A 16,539-nucleotide genomic window follows, 5' to 3' on the forward strand; every position below is an offset into this window, starting at 1 on the left:
CTCTTTAAAAAAGTTGTAATAATAAATAACAAATATATTTTTTTTATATATATTTCTATATATTTTTTATATTTTATTAGTATTTTTATATATATGTTTTTTTTATATATATATTTTTTTTTATATATAAACTAGGGTTTTCCTGTTTGTTAAATCGTCTCAAATTGTGATTCCCCAACTCTGCCTTTTTTCTTTACTGACCTCTCATTGAGCGCAGAGAGAACCCATATGATGAGCTGGTCTTGACCAGGTAGCAGAGTTTGGGTTTCGGGGCGGCGTGTCCGGGCCCTCCGTTCAGCACGGGCCTGGGGTGAGGATCGGACAGATCCAGGCTGTCTGTCTTGGCCTGCTTGTAGGAGGCTGCGTCCAGGACATGGAAGGCCACCGATGGTCCGCTGTCTTTAACCAGATCCACCACCTGACACGGAAACACACACACATACACACACACACGCACGCACGCACGCACACACACACACACACACACACACACACACACACACACACACACACACAGACACACACAGACACATACACACACAGACACACACACATACCAAACAGAGTCAGAGACACCCACGCATACCAAACTAGGCGCAGCTCAACTGACTTTGTGCCAGTCAGATTCAGGAGCTGTATGGGGAAGGAGTCTTTTCTGTATTCAGCAGCTGTCTATTGGAATAGTCTGCCCAGTGAACTGAAAATCATAGACAATGCCGTTAGATTCAAGTCCAGCCTGAAGACATGGCTCAAAAGGGACTACAGTGTTCATCCTTGGCAGTATCTCCTGACTGTGCTCTTCTGTCACATGTTTATTTTTATATTGTCAAATAAAGTCATTCATTCATTCATACACACAGACACATACATACACACACAGACACACACAGACACACACAGACACAGACACACACACACACACACACGCACACACACACACACACGCACACACACACACACACACACAGACACACACAGACACACACAGACACACACACATACACACAGACACATACAGACACACACAGACACACACAGACACACACAGACACACACAGACGCACACACAGACATAGACGCACACACAGACACACATACACACACACAGACATACACACAAATACAGAAGGAGGGGCTGGTGAAAACAGGATAAGTAACTAAACAATAACTGCAATCCAGTGGGTTATCATGTGGCTGATATGGCATGGTGTACTACTGAACCGTTGCCCCACCCCTGCTTATTTTCAGCTCAGTCACTATTGGTTAACTAACTAAGGTATATATATATACTTTTAAATGTTTTTATTCTTTTCTTTTAATATTATATAAAAAAAATTATAAAGGGCAATGCCCATGGTCCTCATCAAGAATAATTTGAACAAAGCGGCTGGGTGGCGCAGCGGACATTGCTCGTCACCAACGCAAGAGACACCAGTATCGAATCTGGCTATCGGCGTTGCCTCAGGCTTGGGCCGGCCGTCATACTAACTTAATTGGCAGAGTTAGCAGGTGGGAAGTCGATGGGTGGTAATCTGCAGCGACTCCTACAGGTCGGTTGGGGCGCCTGCACAGCAGAGACAGGAAAATGGCAGGGGCAGTGTGAGCCTCCTACACGTTACTCCTCGCCAAATGAGAGTCCGCGCTGGCAGGTGAAAAGAGGCGACTGGCTGCCTGCACATGTATCGGAGGGGACATGTGACGGGCTTCTATCTTCCCTACAACCAGTGGGGGGCACATGCAAGCAACGTTCAAGACAGGGGAGGGGAGAATTGGCACGGCTAAATTGGGATCGGAGAAAAATAGAAAAAAGGAGAAAAAAGTGGATAAAAAAAAAAGAATAATTTGAACAATTCATAATATTATAAATAAAAATAAATATTTTAATGCCTGTCTGTGAGGTGCATGGTTTTCTGTTATGTTGTGCGACGCGTTGCCCTCCCTCTTTGAATGACGGGCCCATTAGCCAATAGACATCTAGTGCAAACCGAGCATCTCGCCTCACGTTTTCCCATCTGTCAGCTGATTTTAAGCATGCAGTCAGCATCAGCAGCTAACGTTACTAAGAAAGTTATTGTTTTCCATAACTAATATTTTAGCAACCAAGATTAAGAAGGTTAACTATGGGGGGGGCAGGTGGCGCACGGAGACTACGTTCGTCACCAACACCGGGAGACACTAGGATTCGCCTGTTCGAATCCAGCTCCCGGCGTTGCTATCAGCTTGGCTGGCCTCTCACACTGATACAATTGGCTGTATCAGGGGGTGGGAAAGCTGAAGGGTGGGTCCTGGGCGTTGTGGACAGCGACCCCTACAGTTCGGTCGGGGCGCCTGCTCAGCGAGGGTTGGAACTGAGGAGAGATAGTGTGGCCTCCCACACGCTACACTCTCCCCGGTGAGAACCTGCGCGGCCAGGTTGGCCTGCCCCAGGCTGCACATGCGTCGGAGGAAAGCATGTGACAGTCTCCGGTCTCCCGGACCAACAGTAGGGGAAAGTACGCAACAACCCGGAAGGGTGGGATGGGAGAAAAATCGGGAAAAAGGAGGGGAAGAAAGATAAAAAAAAAAAAAAAAAAAAAGGGAAGGTTAACTATCATATTTTGCAACAAAGAAAGACTTTGTTCGCTAGATGTCCACAACTACATGAAAATAGGACTATGCTTGTATTCTTCTTGCTAACGTTAATCTCGACAATGCGACGTGCTTAGCATCCATCCAAACGTTACTTAACGTTAGCCCACATGTTAGCTATCACCCTTTGTAGCAAGTCGTATCATATCAGCTATAACGTTATATACCTCTGTTAGTTAGACATGCCATAAGCAATTATTGTTAATTATCCATGCATGCAAGTCGCTTTTAGAGTGAAATGTAATGTGTGAAAGCGACTTGCATGCATGGATAATTAACAATAATGAGAGTGAAATGTAATGTGTGTGGGGCGGCTAAGTGGCGCAGTGGGCAAGGCGCTCGCCACTAATGCAGGAGATGCTGGGTTCGAGCCCAGCTCTCTGCGTTGCTACCAGCTTGGCTGGTTGTTCATACTAACACAATTGGCAGTGTTAGGGGTGGGAAAGCTAGTGGGTGGGGATCGGACATTGTGGACAGCGACTCCTACAGGTCGGTTGGTGCGCCTGTACAGCAGAATCAGGAAGTAGCGGGGGCAGCGTGAGCCTCCCACACGTTACTCCTCGCCACTGAGAGATCGCGCTGTACAGGTGAAAAGATGCGACGGCTGCCTCCTCGTGTACCGTAGGGGACACGTGATGCAAGGCTTCGTCCTCACTGCAGCCGACCAGTGGGAGGCATAGTCTAGCAACGTTCGAGACAGGGGAGGGGAAAATTTAAGGGAGAATTGGCGAGGCAAAATTGGGATGGGAGAGAAAACTAGAAAAATTAGGAGAAAAAGTGGATAAAAAAAAAGAAATGTAATGTGTGGTGGTGATGAGTTTAATTTGTTTCAAAGCATTCGGATCATCATCTGTTTGCTTGTTGCCACATGCAGCCAGCTAGTATAGTGGGTCTGATTGTGAAGATTAAAGCAATACTTACTGTAGTTTTCACCATATGGGCGAATATTACCCCCATGTAACCCACTTGAGAAGTCACTCACCAAGTTTCTGTGTCCCTGTGAAAACTTTGAAATGGTCGCATTTTGCTCACCATTGATGAGTTCGCAAAAATAAAAAAAAACGTCCTAATAACATGTTTGCGAACACATTTCCAGGCTGGTGTGTTTTGTGTGTAGGAATGCAGACATGGGGACAGGACTGACTGCAGGGGACTGTGCACCCAGAGCTGGCCCACAACAGAGGTCTGGTAGGACAGCTGATACACCAGCAAGCGCCAAACAAGAAATAAGAGAGCTTGTATAAATGAACCCTTGCAATGAATAACCATTTAAGTGACCAAAGAAATGACTGTTTACTGTTAATAATAAACGTCAGCTAAAATATATGATTGTGTTGTATTTGCCTAATACAGTACAGTATATTACATTACAGCAGATACATACAGTGCAGCCATAGATATTCATAACTGTACAGCCTGGGACTGCTCTGTGCACAGCAGCAGTGCTTTCTTGTATGCATTCTTGTCAGGTTCTGCTAGGACTGTAAGCAATCTCCAGGTGCACCAACCACGCATGTCCTCTAGCAGCCTGAGAGTAGTCTGCAATTGAGGAATCTTCAAATAATAATTATTATAATAATATATTTTGATAAATCCCAAACTATTCTAAGGCGTAATCATATACAGTAGTTTATACAATGGCATGCACATTTCTTGATTCTGATTGGCTGAAACAGTGAAGTTGCCGGTTGTTATTTAGTATAACACACTCCATGTGACCCCAGATTACAACCGAATTACTTAATTTTTTCTGCCTGAATCAATCCTCCATAGATAGAAAAATGGAAATATGAATAGCTTTTGAACGAATCCTCCAAAAAAGATACACTCAACTGGAATATGTTAGTTCGTATTGTGGCCGACGTTTTTTTAAATGATTTTTTCTTTTTAGATTTGATTGATTGATTGATTGAAAATGTTATTACCAGATTGCACAAATGGTACAATACAGTACAGCTCAATACACACAATTGTTAAGGGGATGCAGACCAGAGAAAGACTTTCGTCTTGTTTACATCAGGGTCCTCCATTTTCAATGCATCATAACATATATGACATACATGACATACAGATAGACAGTACTGCTACATCTTGTTTAAGAAGCACAGTGAAGTTACCGGTTGTTATTTGATTGATTGATTGATTGATTGATTGAAAATTGTATTACCAGATTGCAGAATGGGTACTGTAACTGAGGGGTACAATTCCCTGACTGTATTGATAAGTATGGTATCATTAAACCACTACCGTCTTATGTACTTTAATTACTGGCCATACAGTACATGATATATATAATGATGAACACTTCCCCACAATGAATCGGTTCTACACAAAGTTGTAATTAAGTATTTATTGCAGCAAAAGGTACATAATATACTTCTCTATTTTACTTTGAATGCGCTTATAAGGCAAAGGAATGTGCGTAGGCAAATCAATAATGAATGTCCATTCTCTGGTCACGCAGGAGGTAATCATACAACATGAATATTAAGAATTATATCTATGGTACTCTGGGGAGGCAGCGGGAGATTCTGGTAGGGGGGTTCCCACCGGTTGTAAGCCAGCAGGGGGAAGAAATGTTCGAATGCAAAGTCTGGATCAGCGGGGACTCAATAAGCTCCTGCTATGGGAGGCGGTATATTACTCCCTGATCGGCCGACGAAAAGCAGCAGCTGTAATCCCAGTATGCGTGCAGCACAGGTGAAAGCCGGCCAGCCTCTCCAATAGAGACGGGCTCGAGTGATGTTCCTCACGGGCAGATCCCACAGTAGTGGGTGTAGACGATTCTTATCTGCTCCAACAGCCTGGTCCAAAGCAATAATAATAATAATCCAGCCGGAAAGGGGCTCTGCATTCACCGTTGTAGATACTCCGGTGCGCGGTACTTCACATTAACTAGGTTGAACTTGACGTTATTCAACCAAGCTCTGACACTTTACTATCCTATTCGCACGCGGCTATAAGTGCTCTATTTAGACGCACGGCTGCTCACTTCACTTGGTCGTTGACTCGTGATGAAGGCTTTACTAGTAAGGAGCGAACGATACGTTGAACAAACGTATTAGGATAAGACAAGACTCTATTTTGGGGCAAAACGGGCCCACTTCACCGCACGTCGTATCGTGGGTGAGGCTTCACTTGGGTAACTCGAACTCGAACTCGAACTACTTCTGTATTCACCTGCGCCATATTTATATGCTAGGTGAATAATCTAGTGCCAACCTTATTTCTGTCTCGTATTCCTGGGCAAAGCCGGGCATGTACAGACATGTCTTGACGGTGGCTTTGAACTCGATTCTGGGGGTATGGCACTGGCGCTGGTGGAACGCTATCCAATAAGAGAACGAAATATTATGGTCTGTACCAGGTTAAAGGGACATTCCGTGTATATGTACAAAGAATACACAAGGGATATCAGACGATATACAAATATTATGCAATATATATCAATCAATAAATATATATATTCGGTTTAATCTGACCCTTTGTAACAGCCGCCTCCTAATTAGTCCCACCTAATTAGATAAGCAGAGACAGATTAACCGCACTGTCCACTACTCAATGTCCGTTGTGAGGGTAGGCAGTTCACAAAGTCAGGGGTCATGGTCGTCATTAAGCGAGTCGGGGAGCCTTGGCGACTCTATCAGCCTCGCCACGGGTCGGTTGTAGGTCCGCCCTTGGACGAGCAATTCTGCCGCTCTGACCTTTCCGTCGGCACCAGTGGTCACTTTGCTTACGCGGCCGGCCGGCCACGCAGCTCGGGGTAGTGACTGGTCTATGGTCATGACGCCTGGACGGGATGAAGGGGGGCTTAGGAGGAAGCGGGCCTGAGACTGCTTTGATCTGTGCTTGGCTGTGCCTCCTCCTCCGTCTGTTTCTCTTGTTTGCTCTGTACCCCGTCTGAGGAGGGGCCGGTCCCGGCCGCCCCGTCAAGGAGTCGCTTGGGGTGCTGGGTTCGAGGTCAGCTACGTCTGAAGCGCAGCTGAGGGGGGTGGAGTTCCGAACTCCCTCTTGTGCCCACGGTTCTCTCACAGGCCTCTCGCTTAATGTCAATAGCCTCTGCTGTACGAGGGAGTGGCCGGTGTCGCTCGCCTTTGTGTGTAGGCAGCGTGTAGACGTGGGTTGACTGTCAAGTCCGTAGAGGGGGCCCTGGAGCGTCCATCCCAGTCGGGTCTGAACCGCGACTGGGCATCATTTGGGTCCGATGTGGGCCGCCTCAATTGGGAGAATGAGGTCCGCGTGGTCGGAGCCGATGAGCAGGGTCGGTGTGGCGCCGTCGATAAGCGGTATAGGTAGTTGACGTAGGTGCACATACTTAGCCATCAGCTGTGGGATGGGGTAGGTGTACTGAGACAAGCCTATGTCGTGGCTGGTGAAGACGTTGGTTATACTATACTGCTTCTCGGGCTGGTCCACCGCTGCCATCTTGAAGGAGACCTTTTCACCTTTTATGGTCTTCTGGTCCCTTCTGATGGTGCGTATGGTCATGGTATCTTTGACACCCCGCAGGCCCAACTGGGCTGCTGCGGAAGCGAGGAGGAGAGTCTTTTCAGACCCATCGTCCAGGACGGCGTAAGTGTCCAGGACCTTGTCCTCGTAGCTCAGGAGCACTCTGACCACTTTGATGAGCACTCGGGGGGTCCCGCTATGCTGGTCAATGTGGAGCACTCCTGTTGGTCGGTTGCCTTGGATCTTCTGGTGGGCTCCGCACAGTGCTGCGCGGTAAGCGGCGCCCGCCTGGGCCGCCTCACGCCACTGGTCAACTTGGACGGGGTTCAGTGTCTTATATTCGGCGCACTGTGCCAGCCAGTGTCCGCCGTCGCAGTAGGTACAGTAGGGAGCGGTCTGGTGGCTCTTCGGTACTGGTGCCACCGCCTCGGCATGGTACATTACCGCGACGGGCCCACTCTGTTGTCCTGGCTGACGCCTGTTGATGTCATGCAGGACCTCCAGGTGGGTGCCACCGCACCTGCTGCACTTCTTCTTCAAGCGGCACTCAGCTGCTAGGTGGCTGCGCGCGCAGCGGAAGCAGCGGCGGTGGTCCTTGATCCACTGACTCACCTCGTCCGTGGTCAGCTTCCCGAAAGTGTCGCATTGGTACAGCCGATGTTCTCCCTCACAGTACTGGCACTCAATCTTCCACTGGTCCTCTTTCGTCGAGGGGGTGTTGTGGTTCCTGTGCTGCGGTACTGATTCGGCTTGGTGCATAACGGTCACCAACCGACGGTTATCTGTTGATCCCCGAGGTCCGAGTCTTGGGCTTGGTCCACTCCATAAGAACGTGTCGAGTCGTAGGCTACTGACCTCCCTGGCGAGGAACTCAGATAGGTCTAGGAGGGATGCCTCTGGGCCGTTGGGGTCGCGGTGGTCTCTCTGCCGCCTGAAGCGCTCTTGTCGGGCGGGAGGGAGCTTCTCTAGTATCCTCTCTACATTAGAGTTAGCGTACAGTTCATAGATCCCTTTTTCCTTTTGGGACCCCAGCATCCCTACCAGGGACTGTACCTTGATAGAGAGGTCATCTAATGCTCTGTTGTCTCTGGCTGGGGGGAGACGGTCAATGTCTCTTATCTCCTGTATCACATAGTCCCATATGCGTCCATAACGTTGGTCGAGGGCTACTAGAGCCGCGGTGTATGGGGTAGTAGAGCTAGAATATGCCAGCGCTATATTGTGCGCTCTGGGCACCTTCAGGTGCTTGAGTAGGATAGCATACTTGTACGGTTCATCTGGTACGTCGGACAGCATAGTCTCTAAGCACATTCGTAGCTCTGTGTACTGTGCTCTGTTCTCGTGTGTGAAGTCCGGGAACGTCGGTGTGCCAAGGTACGATGCCATGGATGACTGGCACATCGGTGAGCGTTGGGGGAGAGGCCTCCTGGGCGAGTCTCCCCGTGCGTGTCGTCTTGGGCTGGTGCTTGGTGGGTACCGAAGGTCGGGTACCCAGGTGCTGTTCCTCGGGGCTGGCGGTGCGTCAAACTCACCCGTGAGTTGAGTCGGGGGTTTGTAGCGTAGTGCCTCGGGGCTTACTTCTGGGCTGTACTGGGCCTCCTGGGCCAGAGTACGTTGCTGCTGGTCGGCTTGACATTCCTCCTCTTCCTCTTCCTCTTCCTCTGCTAGGACCTGGATTCTTCTGTTCAGTCTCTCGGCGTGGTCCGGTTCTTCCCGGTTGCTGGGTCTCGTATGGACCAGCCGGGGCGGGGGTTCGGAGACGTGGACAGGATCCTCCTGTTGGCGGGGTCTCGGGTCGCTTGGTCGGGTAGGGGAATGTGTCCTAGACCCTTGTCGTGACGATCTCCGGGAGCTCCGTGCGGAGAGAGGGGGTGTCGCCATGGCAACCAATTTGTCCATCAGCTGCGCCTGCAGCCGGTCGCGCTCTGCTTCGCGCTGGGCATGGGCTGCGTCGCGCGCTGCTTCACGCTGGGCATTGGCGGCGTCGCGCTGCGCATTGGCGCTGGCCTGGGCGTCGTCGCGCTGTGCGTTGGCGGCGTCGCGCTGGGCATTGGCGCTGGCATGGGCGGCGTGGAGCTGTGCATTTGCGACGTTGCGCTGTGCATTGGCGGCGGCGTGCTGTGCATCGGCGCGGCTTCTTTCAATGTTCTCTTCCGTCTGAAGGCGTCTGGTCTCCAGTCTTATGCGGTCGTCTTCACTCCTTTGTTGCGCCTGGAAGCGCTCTCGCTCGGCTGCAGAATGTTCGCGCTCGCGCGTCTGTTGCGCTTGAAGTCGATCGCGTTCGGTGGAGGCTGCCAGGGTGGCGATGAGTGCCTGCGCCAGCATCTTGTCCGCTTCGCTGGGGGAAGACACCGGCGGAGGTGATCGGCTTCCGGCAGTGCTCGTTGGAGATCTGTTCTCTGGGCGCGCCTCGAGGTCCGTCTCCTGGGCGCGCTTCTCTTCTGGTAGTGGGTCGGGTTCCGTCCCTGGAGCGCTTTCTTTATCCTGGAGCTCTCCGGGGACTGTCCCGTTGGCGTTGTCTGGGGGTAAAGTCATGTCATGTCCCTCCTGGTCCCCCCCGTGAGCTTGGTCAGTTACGTTAGAACCCACTAGGGTCTCTACTGGCGGGGTAGCCTGGTCGGTAGGGTTGGACATAATTTTACTATCCGCTTTAGTTACTTTATCCGTATTTAACTTCCTTTTAAAGCTAGGTATTGGACTGACAACGTAGTCCTCTAGGTGAAGAGGTGGCTGCCGTCTGCGCTCCGGGCGATCTAGCTTAGGAGAACCGTTTGTGGAGTGTTCATCATCGGCCATGTTAATATTAATATTATATTAATATTACGCTAATTCTTATCTCCGGCTCGAAGGACCAATTGTAACTGAGGGGTACAATTCCCTGACTGTATTGATAAGTATGGTATCATTAAACCACTACCGTCTTATGTACTTTAATTACTGGCCATACAGTACATGATATATATAATAATGAACACTTCCCCACAATGAATCGGTTCTACACAAAGTTGTAATTAAGTATTTATTGCAGCAAAAGGTACATAATATACTTCTCTATTTTACTTTGAATGCGCTTATAAGGCAAAGGAATGTGCGTAGGCAAATCAATAATGAATGTCCATTCTCTGGTCACGCAGGAGGTAATCATACAACATGAATATTAAGAATTATATCTATGGTACTCTGGGGAGGCAGCGGGAGATTCTGGTAGGGGGGTTCCCACCGGTTGTAAGCCAGCAGGGGGAGGAAATGTTCGAATGCAAAGTCTGGATCAGCGGGGACTCAATAAGCTCCTGCTATGGGAGGCGGTATATTACTCCCTGATCGGCCGACGAAAAGCAGCAGCTGTAATCCCAGTATGCGTGCAGCACAGGTGAAAGCCGGCCAGCCTCTCCAATAGAGACGGGCTCGAGTGATGTTCCTCACGGGCAGATCCCACAGTAGTGGGTGTAGACGATTCTTATCCGCTCCAACAGCCTGGTCCAAAGCAATAATAATAATAATCCAGCCGGAAAGGGGCTCTGCATTCACCGTTGTAGATACTCCGGTGCGCGGTACTTCACATTAACTAGGTTGAACTTGACGTTATTCAACCAAGCTCTGACACTTTACTATCCTATTCGCACGCAGCTATAAGTGCTCTATTTAGACGCATGGCTGCTCACTTCACTTGGTCGTTGACTCGTGATGAAGGCTTTACTAGTAAGGAGCGAACGATACGTTGAACAAACATATTAGGATAAGACAAGACTCTATTTTGGGGCAAAACGGCCCACTTCACCGCACGTCGTATCGTGGGTGAGGCTTCACTTGGGTAACTCGAACTCGAACTCGAACTACTTCTGTATTCACCTGCGCCATATTTATATGCTAGGTGAATAATCTAGTGCCAACCTTATTTCTGTCTCGTATTCCTGGGCAAAGCCGGGCATGTACAGACATGTCTTGACGGTGGCTTTGAACTCGATTCTGGGGGTATGGCACTGGCGCTGGTGGAACGCTATCCAATAAGAGAACGAAATATTATGGTCTGTACCAGGTTAAAGGGACATTCCGTGTATATGTACAAAGAATACACAAGGGATATCAGACGATATACAAATATTATGCAATATATATCAATCAATAAATATATATATTCGGTTTAATCTGACCCTTTGTAACAGGTACAATACAGTACAGCTCAATACACACAATTGTTAAGGGGATGCAGACCAGAGAAAGACTTTCGTCTTGTTTACATCAGGGTCCCCCATTTTCAATGCATCATAACATATATGACATACATGACAGTGAAGTTACCGGTTGTTATTTGATTGATTGATTGATTGATTGATTGATTGATTGATTGATTGAAAATTGTATTAACAGATTGCAGAATGGGTACAATACAGTACAGCTCAATATACACACAATTGTTAACACTTCCACCGCCGTTCACATTGTACAGCATTATTGCCCGCCATGCGTTGTCTGCCAAACCACGCTGTACAGCGATATTGAGATCATATTTAATTTTTTCGCCATGGCATTCATAATTCAGCCACCCAGCCTCTGGTGATACAGTGGGACTCTGCACAATATTGCAACGCCTCAATACCGCCGCCTGGTGGATGATGGCGAGTTACAACCGGAAGTGGCAATCGGTGCATCTGGGAAATCCGTCCGGCAGTCACATATTGTTGCGGGACTCCAGACATACACTGGCGTGCATATGGATCGCTACCATAACTCAATAATCGATATGATTTGGGCGTTTATTGCGCCACCGGAAATGGATCTAGGAGATCGACATCAAATAAGTGGGATCTTTTTCCTCCAGTCTCGTCGGCGAACGGTAAGAGGACGCTAACGTCATTTTCAGCCCAATTGTCTATTCATTTCACCGCAAACCGATCTGATCAATATATCACCCATACTACATAAAGCATTTACTGACGATCACGGAATTATAAACGACTCCCCCCCCCCCCTTCCTCCGCGCATGATGATGCATAACGTATAGGATCATATACAGTAGAATTTTTTTATATAGCGTGTATCGGGAATAAACGGCAATCAATAATCTATATATGCGTTTAGGCCTATAACTCACGTCCTAGGAATTACTGCAGAAAACGATAAAAACATACTTATATTCTAGAAGGTATTTTTGTATGAATGTTTGAATGAAAAAGTATAACATATACATACATATACATATACATACATCCTGAATGATAGATAATCAATGTTGAATGGGCCATAGTAATGTCAATTTAGCAATACAATTAAAAAAGTTATAGCCCTGCAAAGAAGGTGAACATCTCCATAGGCTTAGAGTGGTGGCAGACTGGCTATATTTATGGGTATAAGTCATGGCAGGGAATGTGTTAAGGGGATGCAGACCAGAGAAAGACTTTCGTCTTGTTTACATCAGGGTCCCCCATTTTCAATGCATCATAACATATATGACATACATGACATACAGATAGACAGTACTGCTACATCTATACATTTATGACATACCAGATTTACAAATACAGTACTGTTTGTGATACAAGAAGAGTCTAAAAAAGAGAGTATATACATTTGACGAAGAAACTATACATTGGAGGAGGTTGGTAAGTAGGAGATTGGTAGGTGGGGTGAATTTTCTTTCGTATAACACACTCCACGTGACCCCAGAACCTCAATGTAAATATACCATAATCACCCTACAAAAACAGAAGTGTATTTGTAAATCTGGTATGTCATAAATGTATAGATGTAGCAGTACTGTCTATCTGGGTTTAACATGGTTTGTGGAGCTCCCTCTGGTGTCTACTAGTGGATCTACTATTGGATCTACTTTCTCTGTGGATGGTTTTGTGAATAAATCTCTATTATGCTTCAATTACTGTTTGTTTATTCTATAGCAATAATGTTACGAAGGATCAGATTAAACCGAATATATATATTTATTGATTGATATATATTGCATAATATTTGTATATCGTTTGATATCCCTTGTGTATTCCTTGTACATATACACAGAATATCCCTTTAGCCTAGTACAGACCATAATATTTCATTCTCCTATTGGACAGCGGTCCACCAGGCGCCATTGCCATACCTCCAAGGTCGGGTTCAAAGTCACCGCCGGGGACTTGCCTGGACATGAACGGTACTGCGCAAGGATATGAGACAGGAATAAAGCTGGTACTAGTTTGTTCACCTAACGTATAAATACGGCGCAGGTGAATACAGAAGTAGAGTTACCCAATAAGTTGAAGCCTCACCCACGATACAACGTGCGGTGAAGTATGGCCTGTTTGGCCCCAAATAGAGCATTGAGACCGCGTGCGAATTAATAACTGAAGTATCAGAGTTTAACGCTGTACCGTCGAGTTCGACCTATTCTATTAAGTCAGTAATAGTCTATTTGTGTATAGTGTATCGTGCGGCTAAAGTTCTACAGTGACCAGCATCACCAACGTTTCCTCGTACCAGCTAGAGTGCTTATCCAGGCTGGGCTGCTTACCATGGTGCTTTCACCCGAGGGGCCCTAGACGAGGACCGTGTGGATCATGTACACTGGATAACCTACCGACGACTGCATAGCCCTTTTCGGCTGGATTATATTTGCTTTTGGTCCTGTAATTGATGGAGCGGAGAATCGCCGACACCCACAATTGTGTGGGATTTACCCTGTGAGGAGCCACGTCGAGTCCGCCTCTCAGAAGCCTGAGGCCGGCTAGCTTTCTTCCATGCCGAGTTGCATGCTACGGAGAACAGCTGTATTCGTCTGCGGATCAAGAGATTATTGCACTGTCTCCTGTACTTGGAGTCTCTTTATCGTCGTTGACCCAGACTCTACTACCGACAAATCCTCTCCCCTTGCTGGCTTACGACCGGAGGGACCCTACCAGTATCTCCCGCTATATTACCAGAGTACCATAGATATAATTCCTAAGATTCAGGTTGTATTATTATCTCCTGTGTAATATGAGAATGGACATTCGTTATTGATTTGCCTACGCACATTCCTTTGCCTTATAAGCGCATCCAAAGTAAAGTAAAGTATATTATGTACTATTATTGCTGCTAATAAATACTTAAATCCAGTTTTGTGTGGAACCGAGTCATTGTGGGAAGTGTTCATCATTAGATATCTGTGTACTGTATGGCCAGTAGGAATGTACATAAGATGGTAGTGGTTTAATGATACCATACTTATCAATACAGTCAGGGAATTGTACCCCTCAGTTACAAATACGGTTGGGTGAATTCGGCCATTGTAGAAAAGACATTACACCACTTGTAGTCATGTGTTATAGGAATTAGATCATGCCTAGGGGGGTCTAACAACCCTCCGCTGCGTGTCGGGTCTAACAACCACCCCTAGGCATGATATAATTCCTATAACACACTCATGTGCGTGATGTAATGCTTAAATGATGCAGTTTGTTGTAAGATTCCGTGTTACATTCTTTGAATATTGGTTGGTAATAGTATAGTTTGGCTGGTTACGTTACACTGTAGTTGGTGTTCTAACATTTTGATACATGTGCCCTTTTAAAAATGTTAAGTACCTGCCCCTCTAAAGGTCTCTGCACGGCCCTGATACTGTCACATCTGGGAGCTGTCCGTCGCGACCAGTCCTCTACTTTAGGCCACTGGGCAGTTCCACGAGAGCAACTGAGGACCCAGTGCCTTGCTCAAGGGCACCTTCCCGGGAATCATGAGCGTTCAACTTCCTCCCCCCTTCACCCAGATCGTTCCCAGCTGGTGTGTGGGAATAGAAGTCCCGCTTCACTTATACCTGCGAATGAGGGAGTTCGTCTACGTAGGCGCCGTTGACCCGGAGGATGCGGTCCCCGTCCCGTAGGCCCGCCAGCTCGGCGGCACCGCCCATGTCCAGGCAGCGAATCAGGTGCCCCTCCTCCCCGTGCTCCACCCTCAGGAAGAAGCCAAACGTCTGGCCCTGCCTCTTGGTCAGGGAGATCACCTTCAGCTTGTACCCGGCCATGTCCTGTGGAGCCGGAGTGACACACTGTGGTTATATACTGATCACCTTCAGCTTGTACCCGGCCATGTCCTGTGGAGCCGGAGTGACACACTGTGGTTATATACTGATCACCTTCAGCTTGTACCCGGCCATGTCCTGTGGAGCCGGAGTGACACACTGTATGTCTGTGTGTTTTAACCCTTTCACTTCCACACGACAAAGGGTTAACCCTTTCACCGCGACAATACAGAAGGTTAACCCTTTCACTGCCACGCGACAAAAGTGTTAACCCTTTCACAACCACACTACAGAAGGTTAACCCTTTCACTACCACACTACAGAAGGTTAACCCTTTCACTACCACACTACAGAAGGTTAACCCTTTCACAACCACACTACAGAAGGTTAACCCTTTCACTACCACACTACAGAAGGTTAACCCTTTCACTACCACACTACAGACGGTTCTGTAGTGTGGTAGTGAAAGGGTTAACCTTCTGTGCTGTGGTAGTGAAAGGGTTAAGATGTTAAGATGTTTTTTCCAATACCTCTCAAAGGAGGTATTGGAAGGACAGTGGCTCGGGAGGTAGAGCCGTCGTCTGGTAATCCAGAGGTTCCCGGTTCGATTCCAGCTCCTCCCGGGCAGCGTGTCAATGTGTCCTTGAGCAAGACACTTAACCCCTAATTGCTCCCGATGAGCAGGTTGGCACCTTGCATGATTGCCTCCGCCGTCGGTGTGTGAATGTGTGAGTGAATGGGTAAAAAAAAATAAAAAATTTTGTAACAAATTGTAAAGCACTATATAAAAAAGCAGCCATTTACCATTCAAATTGGTATCATTATGAAGCCCAAGCCCCTCAAGTCGATTGAAGATAAATTATACATGTTTTGAACAGCTACTAGTAGTTTAGCAGGATACATTTTGTTCTATTCGCCTTCATTTAGAGTCTAATCGTTTTTTGGTCGTAAGAAGGTTTATACTGAAAATGTGGGTCCCCTGAAAAAAATAAGTTTGAAGACCACTGATTTAGAAAGTATAGAGCTTTTATTTTACCACTGATTTAGAGAGAATGGAGCTTTTATTTTACCACTGATTTAGAGAGTATAGATATGTTATTTTACCACTGATTTAGAGAGTATAGAGATGTTATTTTACCACTGATTTAGAGAGTATAGATATGTTATTTTACCACTGATTTAGAGAGTATACAGATGTTATTTTACCACTGATTTAGAGAGTATAGAGATGTTATTTTACCACTGATTTAGAGAGTATAGAGATGTTATTTTACCACTGATTTAGAGAGTATAGATATTTTACCACTGATTTAGAGAGTATAGTTATGTTATTTTACCACTGATTTAGGGAGTATAGATATGTTATTTCACCACTGATTTAGAGAGTATAGATATGTTATTTTACCACTGATTTAGGGAGTATAGATATGTTATTTTACCACTGATTTAGAGAGAATACAGATGTTATTTTACCGCTG

General features: G+C 46.9%; 1 protein-coding gene across 1 annotated transcript in view; it reads right to left on the reverse strand.

Moving 5' to 3' along the window:
• The window catches only part of pdzk1 (PDZ domain containing 1), a gene marked incomplete at both ends in the record, with an annotated part of 31,382 nt that extends 16,318 nt beyond the window's left edge, over positions 1 to 15,064 (reverse strand). Inside the window, 2 exons of the mRNA XM_084314018.1 lie at positions 202 to 418; positions 14,858 to 15,064. Of these exons, the coding sequence (XP_084170144.1) occupies positions 202 to 418; positions 14,858 to 15,064 (424 nt within the window). The remainder of the gene's footprint in view (positions 1 to 201; positions 419 to 14,857) is intronic.
• Positions 15,065 to 16,539: the final 1,475 nt, after the last annotated feature.

Source organism: Notolepis coatsorum, assembly GCF_963971535.1.
Source record: "Notolepis coatsorum genome assembly, chromosome: 5".
In the NCBI taxonomy this organism is placed as follows: Eukaryota; Metazoa; Chordata; class Actinopteri; order Aulopiformes; family Paralepididae; genus Notolepis; species Notolepis coatsorum.